The sequence below is a fragment of the Triturus cristatus genome, chromosome 4_1 (assembly GCF_964204655.1).
Source record: "Triturus cristatus chromosome 4_1, aTriCri1.1, whole genome shotgun sequence".
Taxonomy (NCBI): domain Eukaryota; kingdom Metazoa; phylum Chordata; class Amphibia; order Caudata; family Salamandridae; genus Triturus; species Triturus cristatus.
Window position 1 is genome coordinate 230,910,231 of NC_140585.1, and position 27,299 is coordinate 230,937,529.

The following is a 27,299-nucleotide window of genomic DNA, read 5'->3' on the forward strand; positions in this document are numbered from 1 at the left end:
TGGGGTGAATGTATGACATTGTTCTGCATTCTGTCCATCTATAGTTCTTTTTGCATTTGTCACCCCGAGTAGGACGGGCATGCTCAAATGTGAGTCCTATGCTCTCCATGCCACTGGAATCAACCTATCCTGGCTAAAGAGGAGTGAAACCCCGAAACCGGTCCTAGTATCCTTGTTTCCAGTCCAGGGAGGCCCTGTCTTGGCAGTTCGGGCTGGACTGTTCCCATGAGGCACTGGGTCAAGAATGATTTGCATATGGCTGGGTCCAAACTGGAATGGCATTGTGAGAAAAAAAACAATGGATTAAGTCCCAGATCGCTGTACTGGGGTGAATGTATGACATTGTTCTGCTTTCTGTCCATCTATAGTTCTTTTTGCATTTGTCACCCCGAGTAGGACGGGCATGCTCAAACGTGAGTCCTATGCTCTCCATGCCACTGGAATCAACCTATCCTGGCTAAAGAGGAGTGAAACCCTGAAACCGGTCCTAGTATCCTTGTTTCCAGTCCAGGGAGGCCCTGTCTTGGCAGTTCGGGCTGGACTGTTCCCATGAGGCACAGGGTCAAGACTGATTTGCTTATGGCTGGGTCCAAACTGGAATGGCATGGTGAGCAAAAAAGCAATGGATTAAGGCCCAGATCTCTGTACTTGAGTGAATGTATGACATTGTTCTGCATTCTGTCCATCTATAGTTCTTTTTGGTCATGTACTTACCACCTTGCATCCCAACGATGATTTCAAGGTGATCCATTACGTCCCTTTCACAGCCAACACAGTCTTGCCACCGGTGCTTCCACTGCTGGACACTCATGTCCACATCAAACATGTTGAGCATCTTCTCCTGGATGTACTCCCATCTCACTTTCCAGACTTTTACATCGTACCCCTGTAGGATGCGTCCTCCTGCCTCTACGATCCTGGGCAGGTACAATTTAACAAGCCAGAGGAAGGCCCCAAGGCTTCCTCCAACATCCTGCCCTCCCTACCCTTACCCAACATCCCCAAATACAATATTTCCCCCAGGCAAGCAAAAAATAAAACCCACAGTCAACCCCTTTTAACTACTTAACTATACAAAGATACCCCAGAGACGTACCCCCAACAAGACAATCAGACAGTCACAATTAAAACTTAGGGACAGAAACACAGGACTTAATAAGGACAGTATGGACAGTACACTACACTCAGAACTCTCTCAAACACACCAAGACCAACAGACACCTTCCAAAAGCTCCACAACTCACAAAAGACAGTAACAGTGTGGCTGAAAGAGAAAGTGGAAGTGTACTGTACTCCTCCATGTGTCAGGATGCAGACTGACATAATTTCCTGTCAGTTTGCGGCCTTTTTCTTGTTTTGCGACAAAATTTCACACGCCTGGCGCTGAGCCAGATGGGCCAGATGTACGACCAACAATTTTGCAACTCGCAAATTGTGTCGCAATAGCGACTCACAATTTACGTTGCAATAATGACTCGCACTTTGCGAGTCGCAAAATGTGATATACAACAGTGTGTTTAACACTGTTTGCAATTCCCAATGGGGTCGCAAATTGCGAGGCTCATGAATATTAATGAGCCTCTCACAATTTGCGAGCCCATTGGGAATAACAGGCCCTCCCAGGGATGGTGGCCTGCTGGGCCTAGCAGACCACCATGTCTGGGACTGCTTTTAAATAAAGCAGTTTTTTTTTTTATGCAGCCAGTTTTCCTTAAAGGAAAAAAGGATGCATTTAAAAAGAAAAAAAAGAAAATTTTGTTTCATTTTTTAAGGGCCGGTAGTTGTCCCTGGGACCACTGCCTGCCCTTAAAAAATATTTTCTGAGCCAGTCATAAAGGGGAAGGGGTCCCATTTGCGACTCCATTACCACCCTCTTGAAGAGGGTGGTAATATGCGTGTTTTTTGCGACTCCAATTGCGGTCGCAAAACATTGGTACAGGACTTTGGGGTCGCTTCTTAATAGCGAGTCGCAAAACCTATTTAGCGAGTCGCATATAAATTGCGACTTGCTAAATAGGCTTTGTACATGGCCCATGAGGTTTTTGCATGCGCAAACGGGTCGCGAACCCGTTTGCGCATTCAAAAACGGGTCTTACATCCGGCCCTTCATGTGTATATGTATTTAGCAAGTATTTTTCATCCCGGAAATGGAAAATATTGCCGCAAGCGTGGATTTGCGTATTAGTTTTTATCGCTTATTGATACATGATCAATATATGTACCATTCCATGAGATTTATCCGGACTAACAGCACAATATGTATTTGTGATGTTATGTTATGTTATGGGGTATTTATTAAGCGCGCAGCTACTCCGAGGAGTGTCCCGGCGCTGATTTAACCCCGACACAGATAGCAAAACTAGCATACACTACCATTCTAGTATTGAAAGAGCCAAGTTTTCACGCCCTTACGAAGATTTAAAAGGTCGCATTCCTGTCGCAGCTTGAGAGGGAGGCTATTCCATAGTTTTGCTGCGCCCACCTGAAAGGAGCGACCACCCTTACGAGAAAGGAGAAATTTGGGCACATTTATTAATTGTTGTGAGGACGAACATAGTGTTCTGAAGGGTTTATAGAGCTGAATCTTATTTCTAAGATATGGTGCTCCAATTTTATTGATGGCTTTAAACGTTAAAACCAAGGATTTAAAACATATCCTTTGTCTGACTGGCAGCCAGTGTAAGGTACTCAAATGGGAGGACATATGGTCTCTAGGCCCCACTGTCAAAACTGTCCTGGCCGCAGCATTTTGGACTACCTGCAAACGATTCAATAGGTAGTTTGGAAGACCCAGATACAGTACGTTTACATAGTCTAGTCTGGACATAATCAAAGCCTGGACCACTGTTTTCTTATGTGCAATTGGGAGAAGAGGGAGGAAATTTCTCATCGTTTTTAGCAGTCCAAAGCATGTACCAGCCGTCGATTGGACCTGGGTTTTCATAGTCAAATCGGAATCAATTTTTATTCCTACATTTTTTACCGTACACGCCGGCTTTGCTGGGGGGGCGCAATTTTTTGCCCACCATTGGCGCCATTCATTGTCTAGGGTGTGTCCAAAGAAGATGATTTCAGATTTATCTGAATTACAAAGTAACTGGTTTTAGCTGACAGTTGAACACCTCAGTCAGGCAGATGTTGATTTTATTTCCATCGAACGCCTCCTTCTTTCCACAAGTAAAAAGCAATTGTGTGTCATCAGCATACGATATAATTTTTGCCCCATATTTTTCAGCCAGTAGGCCTAAGGGGGCCATATAAATATTAAAGAGGGTAGGGCTCAACACCGAGCCCTGTGGAACCCCTACATTTAAGGCTTGTATGGGACTAGAAAAAGGCGGGGCCCAAATTGTCTGGTGACGATTACTTAAGAAGGAGGAGAACCATCTAAGAACCGTGCCCCCGATATTACTCTCCTTCAACCTAAGAAGGAGCCTATCATGGGGCACGGTATCAAAGGCCGCTGATAAATCCAGTAATATCAGTACTGCTTTGCCTCCGGTATCAAGTGAATTTTTAATGGTTTCAACAACTTCTAGCAGGGCCGTTTCAGTACTGAAATTCACCCTGAAGCCTGATTGACTCGGGTGAAGCATCTGGTTTTCTTCAATAAAATCAGTCAGGGTTGCGGTTACATACTTCTCCACCACTTTAGAAAAAAACGGTAAGAGAGATATCGGCCTGTAATTGCTGACTACCAACTGATCCGCAGTTGGCTTTTTTTTAAAAAAGGGAGAATTTTTCCATGTTTCCAAATTTCAGGAAGCCTTCCCTCGGATAACGACAGGTTTAATATTTTATTCACAGCAGGATTTATGACTTCGGCAATTGTCGCCAATATTTTTGCCGGAATAGGGTCAGTAGGTGATCCAGTTTTTAATACTGACATAATCTTTAGGGAGGTTTCCTTAGTCATAGGAACAAACTCCGACAAAGTATTCCCACTAGAAGGGTGTATAGGAGAAGAACTAGGCATAGTACTAGTCACATTCTGGCCAGGACTCCCAAACGAATCTTGGATTTTTGGGATTGTATTATAAAATAATTGGGCCATTTCATTTGCCCAGCTGGCTGTGAGAGAGAAAGGGCTCTTTGAGGCAAGGGGAACCGTGAAGTCTTTAACAATCTTGAACAATTCCTTCGCACAGTTCTCTGCTTGTTCAATTTTCCTGGCCAGGAATTGTTTTTTACCATCGCAGACTTTTGCATAATGACCCTTCAAAGCACCTTTATATGTTATTTTTTCCTCTGGGTCGAAGTTCCTTCTCCATCGTCTTTCTAGGATCTTACACGCACTTTTACGCTTTCTCAGAGATGGTGCCGAATTTCGGCCCTGTTTGGCTACTCGTAGTTTAATAGGGGCCAAATGCATGCTGTACTCCTGGAGCCAATTTTCCAACGCATGAGCATCATGCTCCAGATTGTTTTTGACCACCAGGGGAAATTTATTAAGCATATAAGCAGTTGTTTCAGGGGTTACTTGATTAGAAGACCTAAAAGTCTCTGATCGAGGATTACAATATGTCAATGGTTTGGTTAAAATCTTAGCTGTTGTAAAATTGACCAAGAAATGGTCAGACCAGATAATATGCTCTGGAACCTCTACTTCCAACTTCGTAGTGGAAAAAATCTGGTCTAAGATATGGCCTTTTTCATGCGTGGGGTGTATTACATAAGGAGCCAGCATAAAAATGTTAAATAACTCCTGGAGTTTTACTGAATCTGCATCCATGACTTGGTCAAAATGAATGTTGAAATCCCCTAATATCAGACATTGTCCAAATTTGGACATGATTGGTGAAATAGCAGGACCAATTGATTCTAGAAAACTTCCGGACGGCCCAGGTGGGCGATAAATCAAGACCCCAGCAATCGTTTGATGGGGGGACACTGTTAAGTTAAAGCCAAGACACTCAGCTCCTATAAGTTCTGTTAACGATATCTGTTGACAAACCAGAGGCTGTTTATAAACGATCGCAACCCCTCCACCTCTGCCTCCCTCTCTGTCCTTCCTCAGTATTCTATAGTCCTGGGGGAGAGCACCTGCAACGGTAGGGTTCGATCCTTCATTTAACCATGTTTCGGGTGAGAAACATTATCTCCGGCTGACTCTCTAGAAGGAGATCATACAGCTGAAGTTCGTGTTTTTTCAGCGACCTTACATTCAATAAAGCAATTTTTAATTTTTCTTTCATTTGTTCAGCCTCACCTGGCTCACCAACACACTCCTTCCCGAGTTGGTAATCCTGGTCACTAGGCTGGACACTAAAATTCCGAAAGCAGCTGTTGCAAAACAATTGGCTCAGGTCAGCCGCTAAACAGTGGCGGGGGCATTGACATCCCTCCTTACTTCCTTGTCCAGCTCCCTCAGTTGCTGCCTACTGTACGCTAGTACGCGATGACAGTTCGCAGCGTTATCTGAGTATAAACCATCGTTTTTTCTGGCTCTGGTCTCTCCCGGGTCGCGGACGGGCGCAGATGGGCTTGCCTTGTGCGCGCCTTCGGCGCGTCCGCTTCGCGCTCGCGCAGCGTCCCCCTTTATATGTGCCAGCTTGTGTAACCACTAGACCACTCCCCGCTCCAAAATGGCGGCCAGGGGAGACGCTTCAGAGCACAGAGACCGTTTCCAAACTTCCCGCTTCCCACTTCCCTTACAGCGCTTCGTTCAGGTATCAACAGTTTAAAATCAGAATCACCACACAATATTAAAACAGAGTTTCTAACACCCCAGTCATCAATTTAAAATCGTCGATCTAAAATCAGGTAGCAGCAGTAGTTTCTCACGAAAGGATTTTAGGCTAAAAAATTAGCATCAACCTTATATCACATAAAACGATGTGCAAATACGCAGTTGTACTTTTTAAAAACAGTGGCAGAGAGCAGCCGCTACTCTGTCCAGGGTGATCTGTGTGTTGTACTTTTGTGTGATGTATCTGTACTGTACATGTCTGAGTGGTCCTAAGCCATTAGGAGGCACTATTTACTCACATTGGTGTCTGTTCATGACTGAACGTAAACCCATGCCAGAGTGTCACACATTAGGGTTGGCATTGGTGGTTTGTGTCACTATATGTGAGCCTCTAACATCAGAAATTGCTGTGATGTTTGTGCAAGTATGATGGTCTTGCTACACAAATGTACTTTACCAACAGGCAGTCACTACTTGACTATGATATTTGCAAAGCAGCATGCAATCCCCAGCTAAGGCTGCACATTCACATTTGAGTGTATGAATAGCTGGAGACACAGAGGGGCACATTGATAACAGTCTGTGCTACGGCACTCATGGCTTCATTTTCACACAAAATGTCTATGCATTTCATGCAGTGCTTTGCATTAATTGGTCTTTGGTCAGTGTGCAATGACCATCTCCATTTTCAACATTACCTAAAATGCTAGGCAAGACGTTACATGTTGTGAGTATGTTCTTGTGCATGCAACATACCAAGAAAAGTCCTGTATGTTAGCAATGAGCTAATATTATCTGGTATGTTAAAATATGTTTTGAATGGACAGATACCATTGTAAGTTAGTTTTGGTGTTGTGTCTACACATATTATTAGTACCCTATGGACTACAATATCCTACAGACACAGCTCAGATAATGCATGCTTAAATGTGTGTAGCAGATAGCATAATGGTACCGTATCCTCAGATTTATGCATAGCTCTACATGACACACTGAGCCATGTACAAGTATGTTGGAGACCCAGCTTCACATGTGAACATGGAATTGTTACTTTGGAATAGCAAGGCTGCACTTTGCATGTCACAGTCCTTGCAAAAGTAACAATGCCTGTTAGCACAAGCAGTCCACGTGGCCTGAGGGTCATGCTGTGCCTTTGTATGAGATCCTGGTTTCTACACACAGATACGGCTGAGTTACAGCAGAGTGACAGGGATGACAATGCCTGCCTTGTGCGTGATATTGTGTTTCCATTTTCTTGAACTTCTTGCATGAACAATGAACAATTACCTGATGGCAAGTCTTGTCATGTTATTCTTTTAACATCAGTGACATGTGAAGCATGCATGTTGCAACTTGTGCTCATAATTGAAGGCTGCTACTGGTGATATACAAATGTTATGGTGCATTGCAGGACACACACCATGAGTACACTGATGTTACAGGGTAGACATCCTATCTCTTTGAATGTCCTCTCAATGTATTTAAGCAAGAGCATGTCGTGCAGCCCGTCACTGTCAATGATGAGGCCCAAGACTTGTGATGCAGGGGACATGTGAAGAGGCAAATTAGTGTGTCCACTTGCATCCCCTGCATCAGTATTTTGTCTTACCTATTTTGCATTCCATGCTGTACCCTGCCTTTTATTGGCTGTGCTCATCAAGGATTATGCTTGCTGAGTCAGTGAGTTAGAGAGAGCATTGTATATTGACACCTGCTGTAGTATTGAGTTGTTAGTAATGGTTGTGAGCGAAGGAGAGGAGGATCAGGGGTTGTTTTTGCAGAATATCCAGGAAAAAACTGCTTGTACCCAACAGTTTTCCATGGACAATATGGGACATGTGATCTGCTTGCAAATGTTGCCATTCAAGAGGAAAACGTATGTTGCATCCTATTATCCACACATTAGTGAGCACTTTGTTGTATGTTGTATTTACATGGATGATTGATGTTCTGTCTAGTGCTATATGTGACAGCTGTGTGGCACATCTTTTAATTACATTTCACTTAACAGATATATAAACTTGTGATGTAATGAAACAAGCATACGGGACTTTTGTGTAGTGATATTTTCTTTGACAAACTGACAATATTTTTTTGTGTAAGAAATATACATGTGATGTGGGATTTGTTTCCTGTGATTATGTAAAACATTACAGATTATTTGATCTCTTCTTGCTGTTCCAGCAGCAGAATGTGTGGTGTGTCTAGCATCTGCCTCTTCGTCCTGGCCATCAGATGGGTTGTCCTGCTACTCCTGGTCTTCATCCAGTGTTTGTGCATACACACATATTGTGCAGAATGCAACAGGCCATTATGATCTTGTAAACAAGTTCAGGCCTGTACAGGAGTCTGCCCCCAATACATCTAGGCACTAGAACCTGGATTTGAGGACTCCAAATGTATGTTCAATTATGGCCCTTGTGCGTCCCAGTGCAACGTTGTAGTCTCTCTGGGCCTGTGTGTGTGTCACTCTGAGGGGCGTCATCAGCCATGGCGTGAATGCATATCCTTCATCACCTGAAACATATTAAAGAGATATGTGTCCATTAGTGTATGTGCCTGCTGTGTTTGCAGTGTGCTTTTTTATGTGTATGTGCATTGTGCTACTTTGTACTTTCTGGTTTGTAATGCTGAGTTTCCAACAATTTACCAGCATCTGTGAAATTCACTTGCCTATACTTGACTGACTACACATCACCATGTTGTCATTGTCTGGCTCCTGTGTATTGCCTCCATTTTGTGACTGTCAGGATATATGGATCAACGAAAAAGAACATAATAGTTTCTTTATAGGCCTGTTGCACAAACAGAATGTCTCTTGTGCACATATTGTGGAGTGTGCACAATTGGCACATGTGCCTGATTAGGCATCCACCTTGACTCTTTGATGGATACTATGATGGGACATCATCTGTGGACCTCATTGGTAGTCATTGTGCTGAGGGTAACTGAGAGTGAACATCTATTTGAAGAGTTTTATATAGCGCTGGCTAGACCCGTAGGTATCAGAGTGCTTTACATGAGGATCGATTGAGTTACAAGTTACAAATTACATCCGTTACCAGAACATGGTAAAACACAGGCAAAACAAACAATGTTACGGTAATTCGTCGGAGGGAGGGGGAAGAAGGAGACACAGCGGGGAGATGGGGAGTACTGTGCCCAATGTACGGCTGGTTAGGTGATGGCCGAGGGGGTGAACAAGGGCCAGATCTCCTCTATAGCTGTCTAGCAGCTCCACCAGGCATCAGCCATGTCTCAGCAGTCAGGAATAACAAGAATTTACATTAGTTACAGTTGCATAGTCAAGCACAGAAGAATAAGTCCCAATAGAAGAATAGAGGGAATGGGGAGGGGAGTGGAAACAGGGGGCTCGGAAGCAGATTAGTTGTAGCAGACCAGCAGTGGGAGAAAATTACCTTGTGGGGGCCCAAAACGTTAGAGTAAGCGGTCCCATAATCCAGATGGGGTCAAATAGTCACTAAGTCCAGTGCCAAATTCAATCACCACGTTAGGTCGTCTCGGCAATGTGGTGGGACCACAAGGAGAGGGTGAAAAAAGGGAGCCTCATTAGTGGGGGGTAGAGCGTGTCCAGAGGGGCCCATCCAGGGGCAATGAACAGGAAGGCGACCAAAGGTGTGGACTGGCCGCAGGCAGAGAGCCAGGAGTCAGTCGAGGCAATCAAGATGGTGATCTCAGAGTTACAGCCAACAACAGCCTCAGCACAATATGGCAGACCCCCAAATCAACAGAAAATGCAAGCCAAAGAAAGACCATGACGAAAAACCAACCAAAAGGAGCAGGACTGGTTGGGGTAGGCAAGCGCAGGATCGATAGTGGATCCCATTCAGCAGGTTCTCCACTGGGTGCTTCGGGTCCTCAGAGCTAAAGGACACAATATGCTGGATTTTGAGTGGTGACATTTCTGCGGTAGACTTTTTGTTGAGTCATAAACCACCAGACACCAGTAGTGAAGCAAAATGTCATCCGTTGCCTCCCAGGATAACAGAACCACCATGGACCATTTCCACCTCTGAAATTCTCCACAGGTCACTCAACCTGGAAACTGCTTGCCCGGTGTATTAGCGGTCAGACAATCATTGTCTGCTACACATTGGGCTCATTGTGGGCTCTTCACATCCACCATGCCACAAAGGTGCGTCAGTGTCTAGGTGACAGTGGCACTGCTACCTGGTGCACTAGACTTACTGGGACATTTGAAGATAACATACATATGCATTGATGTCCTTGTGCATGAGTTGACTTAGACTCTGCATGTATGCATGTTGTGGTACGACACATCAATTTACCCTTGTGTGTGTCTGTCCACAATCAACACACATTATGATTTCTTATTTTGTGCATCACATTGCTACAACTTACCAGGGAAAACATGTGGATGCACGACATGTGTTGAGAATGTAATGTGGATAGTTTGTATGCTTTTCCTATGCATGCTCCATTCTGCAACAACACAGACTGATGTTCTAAGCAACTTTTGATTTTATTTGTGGGCAGTTAGTTCTCCCTTCATTCAGCACTGCTTGCAGAGCTATGATGCAGATACACCCACTGCATGGTGCATGACTGACTGTGTTTTTGCATGTCAGCTAATTGTGTACTTTCACAAGTGAGAGCAGGGAGATCTGTCATCTTGTTGTACGTATGGTACATGTGTTGATTTCAATATGTATGTGGCACAGCAGAAGCATATGTTCTGTGTCATGTACTGCATTGATTAATTAAAATTTTGTCTGATGAGTTCTGCTTAATCTATGTTACAAGAATGCCATTGTGGTTTGTGTGAGATTTTCATGGCTCATCCCTTGTTGGGCTGTCTTCCAAATGTCTTGATTAATTTGTATCGTGTGGTTGTGTATATTGTTTGGGCCTGTTCCAAAGCATGTCATATCACATTGGCTGCCTGGTTATTGTCTCATATTTTAGGTACATGCTTGTGTACTTGAGGTGTCTGGTTTGTTCAGTGTGTACTTACCAACGAGCAGTCAATTTCCATATGTGCCATTCACTGGTTGATGACCGATTGGCGAAATATGTATGAGTCATGCACACTCCCAGGGAATTAAGCAGCAACATTAATGAAAAGGCCCAGGTGGTCTACAATTGCCTGAACATTCATTGAACGTGTGTGCTTCCTGTTCTTGTATATATGTTCAGTGTCCACAGGAGGCACAAGTAGAACATGGGTGCAGTCAATTGCCCCCCAAAACATGCGGAAACCCATCAATTTTACAGAAGCCTTGTTTGTTGTCAAGTTGTTCCTGTGCAGTGTTGGGGGAAGTGTAGGTGCTGTGGTGTCAGGCTGATTTTGGCATCCAAGACTTTGGGGAGGAACCTGGAGAAGGATGACTGTGAGACTCCACCCACTCTGCCAGTGATTGGTTTAAAGGTACCAGAGGCCAACATGTGCAATGCAAGTAGGTTTGTCTATGGAGGGATGTTTGTGCTGCGCTGTGATGGTGCCTGCAGCCTTGGTGCTATCTGTGTGAGTATGTGTAAGATGGAGGCCTTTTCGGCCTGTAGTGTGCTATCACATCCTCTGGACGGAGGTCTGTCAGGGTGATGCATTGATGGTACACCCGCTCTCTTCTTTGGCGCTGCCTCTGTGGTGTTCCTCCATTTCATCATTAGGGGCCTTATGTAGGTAGCCTAATATTTACCACTTCATAAATACCGAATTTTACCGATTCGGTATTTATGAAGTGGTAAATGCTATGTAGGTAATCAGTCGGTAAAAATTACCGAATCGGTATTGGTCGGTAATTTAGAATCGGTATTTACCGATTCGGTAATGGTAACTGGCTTCCCATTGCCTCCTATGGGCCAGGAGGCCCATAGGAATCAATAGGAAGCCAGTTACCATTACCGAATCGGTAAATACCGATTCGGTAATGGGGGGAGCACAATCAAGGGTGGCAGGGTGTCACAGTGACACCCTGTTGCACCCCTGATTCCTGCATGTGTGCACATGCGGCGCACATACATGCCCTGTATGTCTGCCACATTGCACACTTCAAAGTGCACAAAAATGCTTTTTCACAGCTAATCGTCATTTACCACCAACTTTTAGTTGGTGGTAAATAACGAATCCCCACACCCACAACACACTCCCCCTACATCTCATTTCAGGATTCGGTATTTACCGAATCGGTAAAATTACCGAATCCTGAAATGTGCCCCCTACATACCAAAAGCCTAAATACCGGTCGGTAACGGTATAGTTACCGAAAATCGGCCGTTACCGACCGGTATTAGGCTTCCTACATATGGCCCTTGGTGAGCAAATGAGGGTCTGGGATTGTCTCCCTTATGTACAGGTGTGTTCACGCCATTTTTTAGACCAGCTTTTTTCTGGTCTTAAAATCCAGCCGCTAACTGGTCTTAGCTTGAGTTTTTTTGTAAGTATCGCCGGACCGATAAATCATTGTAAATATCGCAAAGTAGGCTTTGCGGGAATTTTTACATGAGAACCCCCACATTGCATCTTATTTTTGTTAAGTCCCACTAACAGAAGTGGCGATCCGGGAAATTAACGTTTAAGAAAGAAAACTGCTGCTAACTGCGGTTAGCGACAACTTGTAAATACGGTGATAAAAAGAGAGCCACCGTAGCGTAAAAAAATCGACGCTGTGGTGGCGTTAGCTCCTTGTACATATGCCCCATGATTTCTACTGTCACAGAACAGGTAACACTTAGGACCTATCAGTGAATAACTCTCAAATTACAGGGCCAGCACTATCTTCCACAGCAGCACTATCACCCTTGCCTAGTTGATGAGCATTTCTCAATATTGTTGAGTAGTTTACTAAGTACATAGATGTTTACGCATGTAAACGGTCAGCTATGGATGGTTGACTACAAACAACTGCTATTTCAGTGACAAAATGCCCTAAAAGGTGAACGTGTGCTTACAAATACATATGCATGTTGTGTTATGTGCGGGGGTGAATAACTGTATTGAAACATGAATAGATGGATGGGGTAGGAAATGGTGGTGAGTTGGTGGGTGGTTGGGAGGCCGCATGGCTCATTCATTTATGAATGCTGAATTCGAGTGGGCAGATGACTGAGCAAATGAATGGAGAATGCACGTGAACAGGAAATGTCTGTGGATGTATGAATGTTTGTGCAAGCATGCTAATATGTGACTCTCCCTCTCTACCCATTCTGCAGCATCAGTGAATTTACGTCGTTGTTGCCAGCAGTCAACTGATCCGACTGTCACCAGGGCCGGACTGGCCGTAGCGGGCCCCGGGCAATCCCCCGGTGTGCCGCACGGGTGGGGGCCGGTTTTGGGCCCCTGGGAGCCGTTTTTGTTACAGGGCCGTTTTTGCAGCATAGCTGCAAAATCGGCCCCGTAACAAAATCGGCCGAAAACCGGCGCTGGCAAAGAGCTCGACAGCACCCCCAACCCCCTGTGGGGGCAAAGGGTGGCGGACGCGCACTTTGCCAGGGCCGGTTTTGGTTCCCAGTCCGGCCCTGACTGTCACTGGCAGACTAAGAAATTATTAGGGGGTGTCCAAGGCTCACCGTGCTACCCCTATACCCCACACGAAACTGCCTCCCTGCTCAACGCGCCTCAATGGAATTGCCATTTAGCTTTGTATTTCTTCCTGTAGCCGCAGCTCCACCTAGTGGCTGTCTTCCATTACTACAACAACACTCTCTTCAGAGATCACTAGTGAGAGGACTTGCATGTAATAGGAAGTCTAGTACTACTATTTGTAACAGCGCGGGTTTACTGAAGCGCTGTCTCCAATCTCGATACAAGTGTCCATTCCTTCCATATCTTTTCTCTGCTCGTCCAACCATTTTCGGTATGATATGTTTGGGCAGCAATCTAAAATATATAGGGGCATATTATCAAGCCCCAGCAATTATCGCCGGCTATCGCTGGAATATATCACCAAGATAGCGCTGTATTATCAACGCTTAGCGCTATGGCGATAAATATTCCAGCGATAGCGGAGTTTTCCATGGAACATCGCAGGTTTTACAGCGATGTTCCATGGAAAACGGCGATAAGCTTGATGATAGGCCCTGTGGCCTTAGCCCCACAATCCACCTCCCATGTTAAGTATGCCTTTGTAAGGAATTTAACAGACGTTAAATTCCTGACTTAAGGCAGAGTTAGCGCGATTTAAATTATCACTACGCCTCATTGTTAATATGGCGAAGCTGCCTTTGTGATATTTTCCCATGTTGTTTCCACAGCCACGCCTACTTTGCATCTCATTATCGATGCGAGGTGTGTGAAAAACGGGAGCTAAGTCAAGGAAACACGTGCTAGCGTGTCCTTGTAAATAATGCGATATAATTATCACCGCTTTGCGCCCAAAAAACGGACGTTAAAGCGGCGATAATTGTATCGCCGGTAATATGCCCCATAGAGAACTAATACTGCACAACTGGCTCCTCTTACCGGTTGTTGCCAGGTTTGCAAAGGCGTTCTATCTTAAAGAAGTGGGTGAATTTATGGAGGACTTTCATTTTAATAATACAATTTCAAAAAAATCAGCCTCTAGCAATTGGTTATTACCATTTGCTACCTTGCAGCATTAGCCTATAGGTTTCAAAGGTGCGGCTATGTGCTACCGGGTGGTGTCTACTCACTGTTAGAGAGAGAGATTTCCTTAGCACAGTTCTGATCAGTGAGGTCCATGGTTCACAAGTAGGAGCACTGGGTTACACATACAGGTGATGCTTCCGGTAGTTACCTACTGAAAACCCCGGGGCATATCAGCAAGGCGAGGCGATAGAATTATCACCGCTTTTGCGGCCGTTTATTGGCCTAATTAGCAAGCTCACGCTAACGCGTGAAAACTTGCGTTAGTGTAGGAATTCCTAACACCCAGCTTTGCATCTCTGATGAGATGCAAAGTGGCATTCCTGACCTGACATGACAGGAAAAATGTTGCTAAGCGACATTTCTCCTATCATGAAGCCCCACGCTATGAAGCATAGCGGCAAGAAAAGTAGCGATAACCCCTGTTATCGCTACTTTCCTTACGCCTGCTTCAGGACTGACTTAGCCATGATATCCTATGGAAGGTGGTATCATGGCTAAGTTTGTGGGGCCCTATCAACAAGCTAACGCTACATTGCGTGAGATTATCGCTGGGTTTCCAGCGATAATCTCACGTTAGGCGGTTAGCGTGAGGATTTTTATCGATTTTGAGATAAGCATTGCTAATAGCACGCTATCTCAGCGATAAAAATCCACGCTAGCCGGCGATAATTATCCTAGCGCTAAGTGCACATAGCGATAATTATCGCTGGTTGTTGATGATATGTCCCTATATGCTTTTTTTTTACGTTTGCTGCTTTGTTTAAAAATGAGGGTGAAAAGGCAGCCAGGCTCCCTTTCAGAGGTGTAAAGATACACCCACTACACTCCCCTACTGGTGAGCGAGCGGGATCACTTAGGCGTGGATTAACACATTTCAGTGTTTGGTTGACATTTAACAAATTGCAATGGCTTCCCACGGCTTCAGTAGCTCATCTTCTGTATTGCTTTAGTGAATGCTTTTAACGGGGGACCCCATACTTTGATGTGCAGAGCACTGGCTGGTGAAATCCTTAAATTGGTGTCGTTTTCGTACTTTTTCCAAAATTAATAACATTATTGAAGGTTCAGTCTATAAAATTGCATTAACCTCTTTGCATCCATCCATGCATTCATTCATTCTTTCAATTTGCCTTCCGCGCAGCATTCCAATTCAGCTTTGCCCCTGTTATTCAAAGATGTGTTAGCACGTATATATAGCCATGCACTCATTCACTCACTCACTCACTCACCCACGCATCCTTTCACTCACTCGTCCCTCCAACTATTGACTGATTTGCACAATCTCCTAATCTCACAGCTGCACAACCGAACACAATGTCGCCAATCAGTGAAGAAGCACTTTGACATTTAAAATAACCAGACCTGTTTATTCGCGATGCCAACGCTTGTTTCTGTGTGTTCCTTGCTAATACTTTAGTCCACGAAAGCACAAGCCAAAGCAGCTGCAAAGACGGCAATACAGGCCGGCTACCGCCACATTGACTCAGCCTTCGTTTATGAAAATGAGGTGGAACTTGGCGAAGTTATTCGAGAGAAGATTGCTGACAACACTGTGACGAGAAAGGACATGTTCTACACTTCAAAGGTAACGTTTCAGCAGATGAGTGTTCAAGGGCTTTTCTCTGCTCCTTTTATTGTCTTCGGGGCAAGTGGAGAATGTTCACTCCAAACAAGCTAGCAATTGCCACCCTAAAATTCAACATAACATTAACGACCTGAATACTTAAGCTGTCTGCAGGCAGGGGTTGAATTCAGTTCCTCACAATTAATTTTTTCATTCTAATATTTTATAGTTACATCCCCCTAGCCCCCAAATTTGGTGTCCCACTTAAATTAGCACTTTCAGAGACTGCTTAGTTCACATGTATTGGCGGGCCACCTCTGTCTGCAGGACAAACGAGAACATTGAGGTAAGTGGAGTGCATGAGGAACCACTCAAGATCATATATGGGTGCTAGTAGGAATATCCTAGTTAGGGAATGAACCCCAGTAGGAAAGAAAATAGGGGCATAATTATCGCTAAGCGCACTTAGCGCTAGGATAATTATCGCCGGCTATCGTGGAATTTTATCGCTGAGATAACGTGCTATCAGCAACGCTTATCTCAAAAGCAATAAAATTCCTCGCGCTAACAGCCAAAAGTGAGATTATCGCTGGAAATCCAGCGATAATCTCACACATTTTGGCGTTAGCTTGCTGATAAGGCAGGGCATACTTAGCCATTATATTCACCTTACATTGGATATAATGGCTAAGTCAGGGTGAAAGCAAGCATAAGGAAAGTAGCGTTAACTGTAGTTAGCGCTACTTTTCTTATCGCTATGCCTGTTAGCGATTCCCTTGATAATTGGAGAAATGTCGGTTAGCGGCATTTCTCCAGTTATTTTGGGACGGAACACCCACTTTGCATCTCATTAGAGATGCAAAGATGGGCGTTATGGGAAAGGGAGCTAAAGCAAGGAATCACGCGTTAGCGTGACCGTGATGATTAAGCGATAAAATTATCGCCGCTTTTCGTCTGGAAACGGATGCTAAAGCGGCGATAATTTTTCATCGCCAGCTTGCTGATATGCCCCATAGTTTCTCCACAGTAGACTGGAAAGTGAAGGTGCACTGAAAAGTGTTTGTTTTGAGACCAAATAAAAGAGGTTCAGAATGCGCCCAAGCTTGGCCTAGGTAGACCTGTAGCAAGACCAAGTCAAGAGGTGTGGAATGCATCCAGGCTTGGCCTTGGTAGACCAAGTAAAAGAGGTTCAGAATGCATCCAGGCTCGGCCTAGGTAGACCTGTATCAAGACCTATGTAGACCTGTAGCAAGACTAAGTCAAAGAGGTGCGGAATGTCCAGGGTCGACCTAGGTAGACCTGTAGCAAGACCAAGTCAAAGAGGAGCGGAATGCATCCAGGCTTGGCCTAGGTAGACCTGTTAGGACCTAGGTAGACCTGTAGCAAGATCAAGTCTAAGAGGTGCGGAATGTGCCCTGGCTCTGCCTCGGTTACCTCTAGCAAGACCTAGGTAGACCTGTAGCAAGATGTAGAATTGTATGATGACAACAGTTGCAAGGTACATTCCAGGGTTTCAGTGTCGATATTGCTAGTTTAGTTGGCCTGCATTACAGGTAGTAACAATGAGTGCAAGCCCATCATGACCAAGATTGCTCCTCAAGTGTGGTCAGTAAGTTCTTTGGTAAATTGATACTATAGTAGGTTCTTCTGTTGTGCTTATAGTAATGGACTTGCTACTTGATGTTAGGGTCTACTCAGTTCAGTCCTTGAGAGGAGGTTGCCGTCTTGTGTGTGGAGTTTGCCTCCACCTTCTGAATTGGGAGAGACAGTGAGTTACATTTAGTGCAAGGATGCACATTGGAAAAGAGTTGGCAGTTATTGAAGGTGTGATTGACGTTTTGGTTTGTGAATGAGTCTGCGATTAGTGATATCCATCCAAGGATTGCTTGACTCTCATGTCGCGCTGATGTCATCAGGTGTGTGCATAGCATTGTACGGCTTTCATTCATCAGCTGCCTGTAACTAACAGGAGTAGAACAAAGACCAGAAGTAAGTGGAGGAGTATGGGGACACAGGAGGTTTAAGATCTAGATCCAGACAATACATGAGTCTGAGAAATTAGTTTTCAGTTACATTTGTATCCAGATCTTACATTTCATGATAATTATATTTGATTTACTGTTGTTTACCTTCCACAGTTATGGTCAACGTATCACTCCCGTGAACTCGTAAAACAATGCCTGGATAAATCTCTAAAGGCCCTTAAACTGGACTACATAGATTTGTATCTCATCCACATGCCCATCGGTCTGAAGGTAGGTGGACTAAGCAGTAACTGCTGGCAGATTCAGGTAATGAGTAATGTGCACCATCTAGAAACCTGCATTATAAGCCTGGCAGAGCAATATAAACAAAGAAACACAAGAAGAGGCTGATAAACACATGGATCAGATGAAAGAACAGCAGATTTAAGAAGACAGCTTGAGGTGGGAGGCTCTAAACAAATTTACCCCTGATTCCCCCCACTTTTGTTGTTTATAAAAAACTAAAATCATACAACCAACCAAATACTAGATTCACTTAATAGCTGAATATGGAGGTCTGATAAATGTAATCAGTACACAGTAATACATTTACAGCTTTCTTTCAGTTGAATTCAACCCATCCATTTCACCTGCAAAATGTCTGAATCACAGTAGCAATCTACAGTCCCCCACATGCACCCACGTAAGTGATGATCAAGTATATATTCTAGCCCAGTCTGCCCATTCTTGCCTCTCCCTATCGAACTACGAACAGGGAACCACAGCTCACGTTACTTCAGAGAAGTTGGAGGGCACAATTGAGGATTAGCTATGGATCCTGACACACACTCCCGAAACAGATCCACCTTAGGAATAGGAATCATTTATGTTTGGGCAGACATCTCTCCAGCCCATCCTGGTGGGGGATGATCCGCACTATTAAGGGAAATTTAGATTTTTCACAGGCTGGTGAGCAGAAAATCTGGATTTTATTAAATACACTTCTTCCTCCACAATTCCTCTTATTGATCATAGGTATGCTGAATATGCTTGACCTCTCTCCTGACTACATGTCTACTCTGTGCATCATTCATTATTGTACCTAAAATGTGATTTTTCCCAGAAAACTGGCAAGCTGTGCCCATACCAAACTGCCTGCCACCCCACCCCCCTTGAAGACAATGCTGTGGATTGGCACCCAGAGCTCCCAAGTAGTGATGCATAATTCCTAGGCAAATCCATACGATATTCCTGTACAGACATTCCACTTTATATATTCCTGCATGCTGCTACCCCTGTTCCTGTGAATATATCATCAACATACCACCTCAACAGTTGGGCAGAGATCTCCACTTATAAGAAGATAGACAAGCCTACATTTTTATGTACGGAGTCTCTGTCATGGGTGAAAAATCTCTGCAGTCATAAAATTACTATTAGTAAAATTAAACTCATAGTAAACTATTAGGTGTCTCTACCAGACTCCGCAGATGTTCAGATTTGTCATGTGAAATTAATGTATCCATGTGGACTAATGGCAAATTCACCTGATCACTGCATATCCCTTAGTATTACGACTACTGTGCTTCTGTAGTGCTTTTGTACAGGGTATCAATGACAAATCCACCAGATCATTGCATATCCATAGGTATCACGGCTACCGTGCTTCTGTATTCCAATTGCATTCTTCATAGTTGATATTTTTGAAAGCCCTAATCTGTTAAAAAATAGAAAAGAGAGAGTTAAAGACAGAGCGTTAACAGCAAAGAGGGATAAAGGGAGTGAAAAAGTGGCACAGATTAGGAGAGAGCGGCAGAGAGGTCGAAACAAAGACTGCATGTGGACTGAGGATTATTGGCAAATCCACCTGATCACTGCATAACGATATGTATCATTTACTACCACGCATCTGTACAGGGCATCAATGACAAATCCACCTAGTCATTGCATATCAGTACATTTTGCGAGTACCCTGCTCCTGTAGTCCTTCTGGGCAGGGTATCAATGAGAAATCCACCTGAACACTACATATTCATGTGTATCATGGCTACCGTGCATCTAATACAGGGCATCAATGGCAAATCCACTTGAACTTCATATCCATATGTATCATGGCTACCGTCCTTCTGTATTCCAATTGAATTCTTTATAGATGATGTCATTGAAAGCTACAATCTGTTAAAAAAGAGATAAAAGATGGAGAGTTAGAGACAGAGTTAACAGCAGAGGGGGATAGAGCTAGTGAAAAAGAGGCACAGATCAGGAGAGAGTGTCAGAGAGATTGAAAAAAACACAGGATGAATAGTGTTGCTAAGACCTCTAAGTAGCCTACATCATTGGTGGACCTGGCCATTTTTGCAGGGTTATCCCTAAACGTTTTGCCTTCCTCCTCTGTTTCTCTTACTTCGTTTTTGCTGGTTTGTCCCCTCTGGGCACGTTACCACTGCTTATCAGTGCTAAAGTGCAAGTGCTACCTGTGTAAATTATGGTAGGTTCTCCATGGTTGGAATATTTGATTTAATGGTAAGTCTCTGGTACAGTGCACTGTGTGTGCCCAGGGCTTGTAAATCAAATGCTTCTAGTGGGACTGCAGCCGGGTCTGGTGACTCAGTGGACTAATGCATCTGCTGCAGGGACCTGTGTTTGACCTCATGGTCACAGGTTCAAATCCCGGCGGGTCCACTCAGCCTTTCATCCATCTGAGGTCGATAAAATGAGTACCATTGAGTTGGGTAACAATAAACATCTGTTATTCAGCGCCAAGATACCCGTAGTGGTGAACGTGCGCTTTACAAATACACGTGTGTTATGTTGGTGTTGTGTCACCCACAGGAGTAGCCCTGTAAGTCTCTCTCAGACTTGCTACGTCGACCTGACAAGTACCTAACCCTCTCTTTTATTACACATAAGGCACTCCTAAGGTAGGCCCAAGGTAGCCCCTTGGGCAGGGTGCAGTTTATGTGAAAGGTAGGACATGTGCTGGTGTGTTTTACATGTCCTGATAGTGAAATACTGCATTTCCGTTTTTCACTATTGTAAGGACTAGCTCTCCCATAGGTTATCATTGGAGCTGCCTAGTAACAATTCGCAAGTGTAACTTTCAATTGGGAAGAGTTAGAAATAGGGAGTTTGGGCTCCCTGAGCTCAGAATTTAAAAACATATTCTTGAGTGATGGTAGATTTTAAATTGTGTGTCTGAAAGTGCCACTTTTAGAAGGTGGGCATTTGCTTGCTTTACCATCATGTGCCTCTGCCTGCCTGTGGAATCAACGTCTGGTGTAGACTCTCAGCTGGCTTGTTTGTGCATTCACTCTAGACAGTCACACAAAGGTAGCTGAGAAATGCCCTGCATATCCAGATTGCCTATCCCAAGGCTGATGGGCCTTCCTCAGCAAGACTGGTGGGAGGAGTTGTCACTGACACCTGAATAGGGCTGTGCCTGACCTCTCACAAGGCTGTCTCCACCCCACCCGTATTGTGTCTGGAGCCAAGACAGGGCAAGAAAGGAGTAGGACCTGTGCACTACAAGGACTATCCTTTTACGTATGCCTACTTCAAAGGCCAAAAAGGGTATAAGTATTGGACCTATAACCCCAGACTTTTAGAACACTTCTGGACTGAGGACTCTTCCAAGAAGAAGAGCTGAAGAGCTGTCAGAAGGAGTACTGCCCCTTTACTGTGTTTTGCTTTTCTGGGTTGCCTACAGTTGCTGCTTCTGTTTGTGGGCAGTGAAAGAACTGGACTTTGCTTGTGAAACCTGCTTTTCCAAGGTTCTCCAAGGGCTTATGTATGCTTGTCTCCTGTTGGAAGTCTGAGGGCCATCAAAGACATCACCTGCAGCATCCCTGAACTCCACTGCTGGGAGTTATGACATGCCAAGTGGTGCCACTTTCAGTTCTAGGCCCTTGAAGGTGGTTGCTGCTGCTAAAGACTTCAAAATCGATGCATCACCCTTCCAGTGCCTGTTTTTCAGATGCAGCACTGCCATGCGAGAAAGGTTTCTACACACTTCTGCCATGCGGCCTATGAAATTGATGCAGCATCTATTTTCGGCCTGAAAAACTGCTGCAGCCTGAGTTCATCACACTGGGTCTCTGACGTCCAAGACCACCGTGCTGACTCTGATGCAGGCCCTGCTGTGTGGCTGATAAAAAATCAATGCATCACCGGTCTGCGGCTGAAAGAATCAATGCAGCAACTGTTTGCAGCCGCCGCATCGACCTCCACTACATCCAGATTTCTATGCATCGCACAAGAGTTTCCAACGCATTGCCGGAGAAAGCAGTCGCCTTTGAAAATCAACGCATCGCATCTCCCTGCAGTCCGGAATCAACGCAACACTTCTCCTGTGCGCAGCAAAACGGACGCATCCATTCCCCACGGACTCCAGAACCGATGTATCACTGTGTTTTCTTAGTGAGCTTAATTTGTCCAAAAACTCAGATATGTACAATAGAATATAAACAGATCAAAAATTTTTTTTATTTTTGAATCATTTTTGTCTGTAAATCGATTTTTTCTAGAACATATATTTCATTTCATGCACAAACGTGCAAAACAAATTTGAACAAAGGCAACACAGACTACTGTCTAAATGAAGAGCTTCGGCAGTAGTTATTGACACTTTTCGTATGACCTATGTACCATCCACAGTTGGTCATATAGCACAAACCATTTGTTCAGTTACTAGTATATGTAAACATTCAATGGTTTTTCTTAGGATCAAAACAGTGTCAGAGCGTCGACGTTTCGGTCTCCTTATCCACCAATCAATTCCACGAGACCATCATCAGGACAACAGTTGCACCATGTATCTAATGTGAAAGTACATACATATAAATAACATATAACATACATTTATATTACATAAAAGACATATAAATCACAATTACTACAATTATACAAATCCAAGTTCAGATTGAAGTATTGTCGCTACAGTGAAGGAAGACAGGTAGAGAGGTGTGTGTTCCAATTCAACCACACCAAAAGTGTAAAGGTACAAAGTCCCCAAATTGAATGGCCACCAATGGAACACGTGAACCTAAATAGATAAACCATGTAACACGACCAAAAGTGCCACTAATATACCAGCAAGAGTGCAACTTAACGTGTAAAACACTGTTACGAGAAAACACTTACTTCCTTATTCCAACTTTCAGTGTCGTTCTCTTATTTTCTCATTCACAGACACACTGAATATTAAGAGACAACAATGAATACAACCAAACTAGCCTCAAAACGCCATCACCAAAATCACAAGCCAAGAGGCACTCACAAAACAACCGAGTTGTTAAAACCATCCGGCAAAATACGACAACTATCGAAACCGACTACAAAATCTATTTACCACCGAAGATACTTACTTCGTTTTCCACCAAGACAACTTCTCCTGTATTTTTAAACAAGATGGTGCGATCAATTCCACACGAGTCACCTGATCGAATATGGTGATGGCGTTTTGAGGCTAGTTTGGTTGTATTCATTGTTGTCTCTTAATATTCAGTGTGTCTGTGAATGAGAAAATAAGAGAACGACACTGAAAGTTGGAATAAGGAAGTAAGTGTTTTCTCGTAACAGTGTTTTACACGTTAAGTTGCACTCTTGCTGGTATATTAGTGGCACTTTTGGTCGTGTTACATGGTTTATCTATTTAGGTTCACGTGTTCCATTGGTGGCCATTCAATTTGGGGACTTTGTACCTTTACACTTTTGGTGTGGTTGAATTGGAACACACACCTCTCTACCTGTCTTCCTTCACTGTAGCGACAATACTTCAATCTGAACTTGGATTTGTATAATTGTAGTAATTGTGATTTATATGTCTTTTATGTAATATAAATGTATGTTATATGTTATTTATATGTATGTACTTTCACATTAGATACATGGTGCAACTGTTGTCCTGATGATGGTCTCGTGGAATTGATTGGTGGATAAGGAGACCGAAACGTCGACGCTCTGACACTGTTTTGATCCTAAGAAAAACCATTGAATGTTTACATATACTAGTAACTGAACAAATGGTTTGTGCTATATGACCAACTGTGGATGGTACATAGGTCATACGAAAAGTGTCAATAACTACTGCCGAAGCTCTTCATTTAGACAGTAGTCTGTGTTGCCTTTGTTCAAATTTGTTTTGCACGTTTGTGCATGAAATGAAATATATGTTCTAGAAAAAATCGATTTACAGACAAAAATGATTCAAAAATAAAAAAATTTTTTGATCTGTTTATATTCTATTGTACATATCTGAGTTTTTGGACAAATTAAGCTCACTAAGGTGACTGTTTAAATAACTAATTATTTTGAAAATAAATCCTCAAGGATTATTCTTATGTTGACACGTTATACCCAATTCCTTGGGGTTGAATGGGTTGCCCTATTGTGTAATATCACTGTGTTTTCTGACGCTTTCCTCCTTTGCTGCTGTTTTTCACCTTGAATTTCGACGCATCAAAGGTACTTTCTGCAAAATCACAGCATCCATAGAGTTCTATGGACAGAATTACTGAAACCTATAAAACGTGATATTTTGAGTTATGTATGTTGGATTTTTGTCGTTTTGGTCTTGTTTGGTTTAGTTAAAGATTGTTTCTTTTTCTAAGCTGGTATGGTGTCCATTTGTAGACTAGAAACCTCCATTTTTAACAGTTATTCAGAGTCCTACACATGTCAGTAGTACAGGGAGAGTTGAGATCAAGCATGGGCAGCTGGGATGGTATCTAGACCTTTCACAAACAATTTCTACTGTACACTATCCTTGATATTAAACTCACATCTGAACAAATTCACATTTGAACTCCTGTGTGAATAAGTGGTTCAATTCAATATACATTTTTCTTCTCTTTCAGGTTGGAGAAGAACCATTTCCAAAGGATGACAAGGGAAAATGGATTTACCAACAATTTGACCTGCGTGAAACATGGGCGGTATGGAATAATGTTTGATGTGGGCAGAAGGGCATGTCTGAAGGACTGCATGTTGCTGCACAGATCTTCATAACAAAATTGATGACTATCGTGACTCATAAGGCGCAATAGTTCTATAGAAAAGATATGAATCACATCATCATCCAAACACCACAGACCCGCTTGACCCCCCCATCGCCCCTTTCTTATCAAAGGGTTGTTTAGAAAAATACAGATCCAGCAGATAAAACTCCCATTCTATTTGAACGCCCATTGCTAAAATAGATGGCCACTGGGGAATTGCCTGAAAAGAGACCTGACATCAAGACAGTCTCCTCTAAATTACCTATCCATGAAATCTGGGTTCTTCTCCTGTACAGCACAACAACGCCTGCTCCCTGTCTTTCTTCTGCATGACTCACTCTTATCCTATGACTGCTGCTGTGGTTTGCCGCCCTAAAAACTTTTGAGACTATCAGAGAACTTGATATACAATCTGTGTACTTGGCAGTCAAATAACTACAGGGTGGCGATGTCATCAGAGCCATGACCTTCTAAAATCCAAGTCCTATAGATCCCCCTACACCAAAGACATCATGTGCAGAAAACTGTGAAGAAGAAAAAGTGTCCAGAGCTGAGGGTTCACAAGAGCACACAGAGGAGCATATTTACCAGGGCTTATCACCACAGGAATGTCACTTTTTGTGACGTTTCTGTGGCGATAATGCCTTCGTCTTGTTTACAAGGCGGCGTTAAGCAGCTTAACGTGGAATAATGCCCCCTTGTAAATAATGCCCTCTTTCACGCAACACTTAGCATGAAAGGGGCGGGCAATGGGTGGGTGTTCTGCCGCAACAGCCATTGATTTTGACGCTGCCCCCTTTTTACAAGGGTGGGGTAAATATCAGTCAGCGCTAAAACTAAGACCAGGGAAAACCTGGTTTTAACATGGCAAAACGAGGACAAATGTTTAATTTCTCCTTGTTTTTGCTGTTTCTATGTGTGCTGCATTGTGCAGCACACATAGAAACAGCAAATTGCCATGAATTATTGTTTATGTGCAGGAAGGCGTCTCTTCCTGCACATACGCAATTATTTAAAAAATGACAATTTGCAACTTTTATGTGTGCTGCACAATGCACCACACAAAGGAGTTACAAATCCCCTATAGTGTTTGTTTATGTTCAGGAAGGGACACCTTCCTGCACATAAACAATCATTTTCTCAACATGGGTACACTTGCACTATGGTGAAATGGTGCTTGTGTTGGTGCTAGGCAGCTGAGTTTAGCGCCAGCGAAAATGCAGGGATGTGCCGTACCATTGTAAATACGGCACATCCCAGCGTTTTCAGAAGAGTGTGGCGTTGGCGATTTTTGCTTAATACCACGCTTCGCTATTCAATTGTAAATATGCCCCTAAGTTCACTCTGTGACCAATGCAAACCCGTGTTGCATGAATTAAAAACTGGCTGCCTTCCTCTTAACAAAACCTTTACAAATCCATCTCTGACCTGAGTTATTCTTTACAGAAGGTCAACAAATGACTTAAATATTCCAACTGTTGTATCATGCCTGGGTCATGGCTAAACAACTGAAGTCAGTAATTGAAAATGACTAAAATTAAAAGCGATCACAGGTGAGCAGCTTGTGCATAAGAGGCATCAATGTCAATGATGCAAATGCAGATTTGGATTGATGTGTCCAGATCTGTTTGACTCATCCAAGAAGGCTTATTACTGATTCGTGACAGAACAGATCCGATATCCTCCCAAAGTGACTTAGGGGCTCATTAGGATGGCGGACGGCTGGTGTAAACAGGGACCGTTCGTCATGCATGCGGCGGTCCCGCACACCAGATCAGGATCCAACCCCCACCGTGGCCGTGGGATCCTGCATTTTAACAATGTGGTGGGTGCTGCTGACAGCAGCACCAACTGGGATGTTAAAATTCAATGTTGTGCATTTCACAGCACTACGTGGCAGGAACCACACGGTGCCTGCCGCATAGTGCTGAGAAATGTAGGGAGGTACCATGGGTACCCCCCAAGTTCACCCTCACAGCCACCAATTTAGGCTATGTGGTCCATCCGCCAAGCAATCTGTGAGATTGCTTTTGGCAGTCTCGTGACGGATGGTCTTTGCAACTGCCACGGACCGTGAGTGATTCCCTAGTAATGTGGCAGAGGGAATATCGCGGTTCCGATTGCGGAAGGACCGCCACCTCATGGCTGGCAGTGACGGGCCTTCCGCAATCGTAATTGGGCCCTTGATTCCTGAAATCTTAACGAGAGTCCATTTTTATAGGCTCACGAGTGAAATTCTGCGGCTCATAAGCAAATCACAATTTGTGAGCCTTCCTCACAAGATCACCTTTGGTGGATATAACTGAGTTGGCTGTCATTTACCTTGAAGAACATACATAAAGCCTAAGATTACCCTTACCACCAAAAAAACCCATACCGGCCCTAAACTCTTAAAATACTTTTGCCACCCAAAAACCCACACCAATCCTAAACTCTTAAAATTCCCTTGCCACTCAGAAACCCATACCCACCCTAAACCCTAACATTACCCTTGCCA

The 27,299-nt window shown here is 43.7% G+C and overlaps 1 protein-coding gene across 1 annotated transcript in view; it reads left to right on the top strand.

Annotated features, from left to right (window-relative positions):
- The window catches only part of LOC146854163 (aldo-keto reductase family 1 member C15-like), a 323,371-nt gene that overhangs the window by 118,463 nt on the left and 177,609 nt on the right, over nt 1-27,299 (top strand). Inside the window, exons 3-5 of the mRNA XM_085651941.1 lie at nt 15,697-15,864; nt 17,982-18,098; nt 24,662-24,739. Coding sequence (XP_085508067.1) covers nt 15,697-15,864; nt 17,982-18,098; nt 24,662-24,739 — 363 coding nt within the window. The remainder of the gene's footprint in view (nt 1-15,696; nt 15,865-17,981; nt 18,099-24,661; nt 24,740-27,299) is intronic.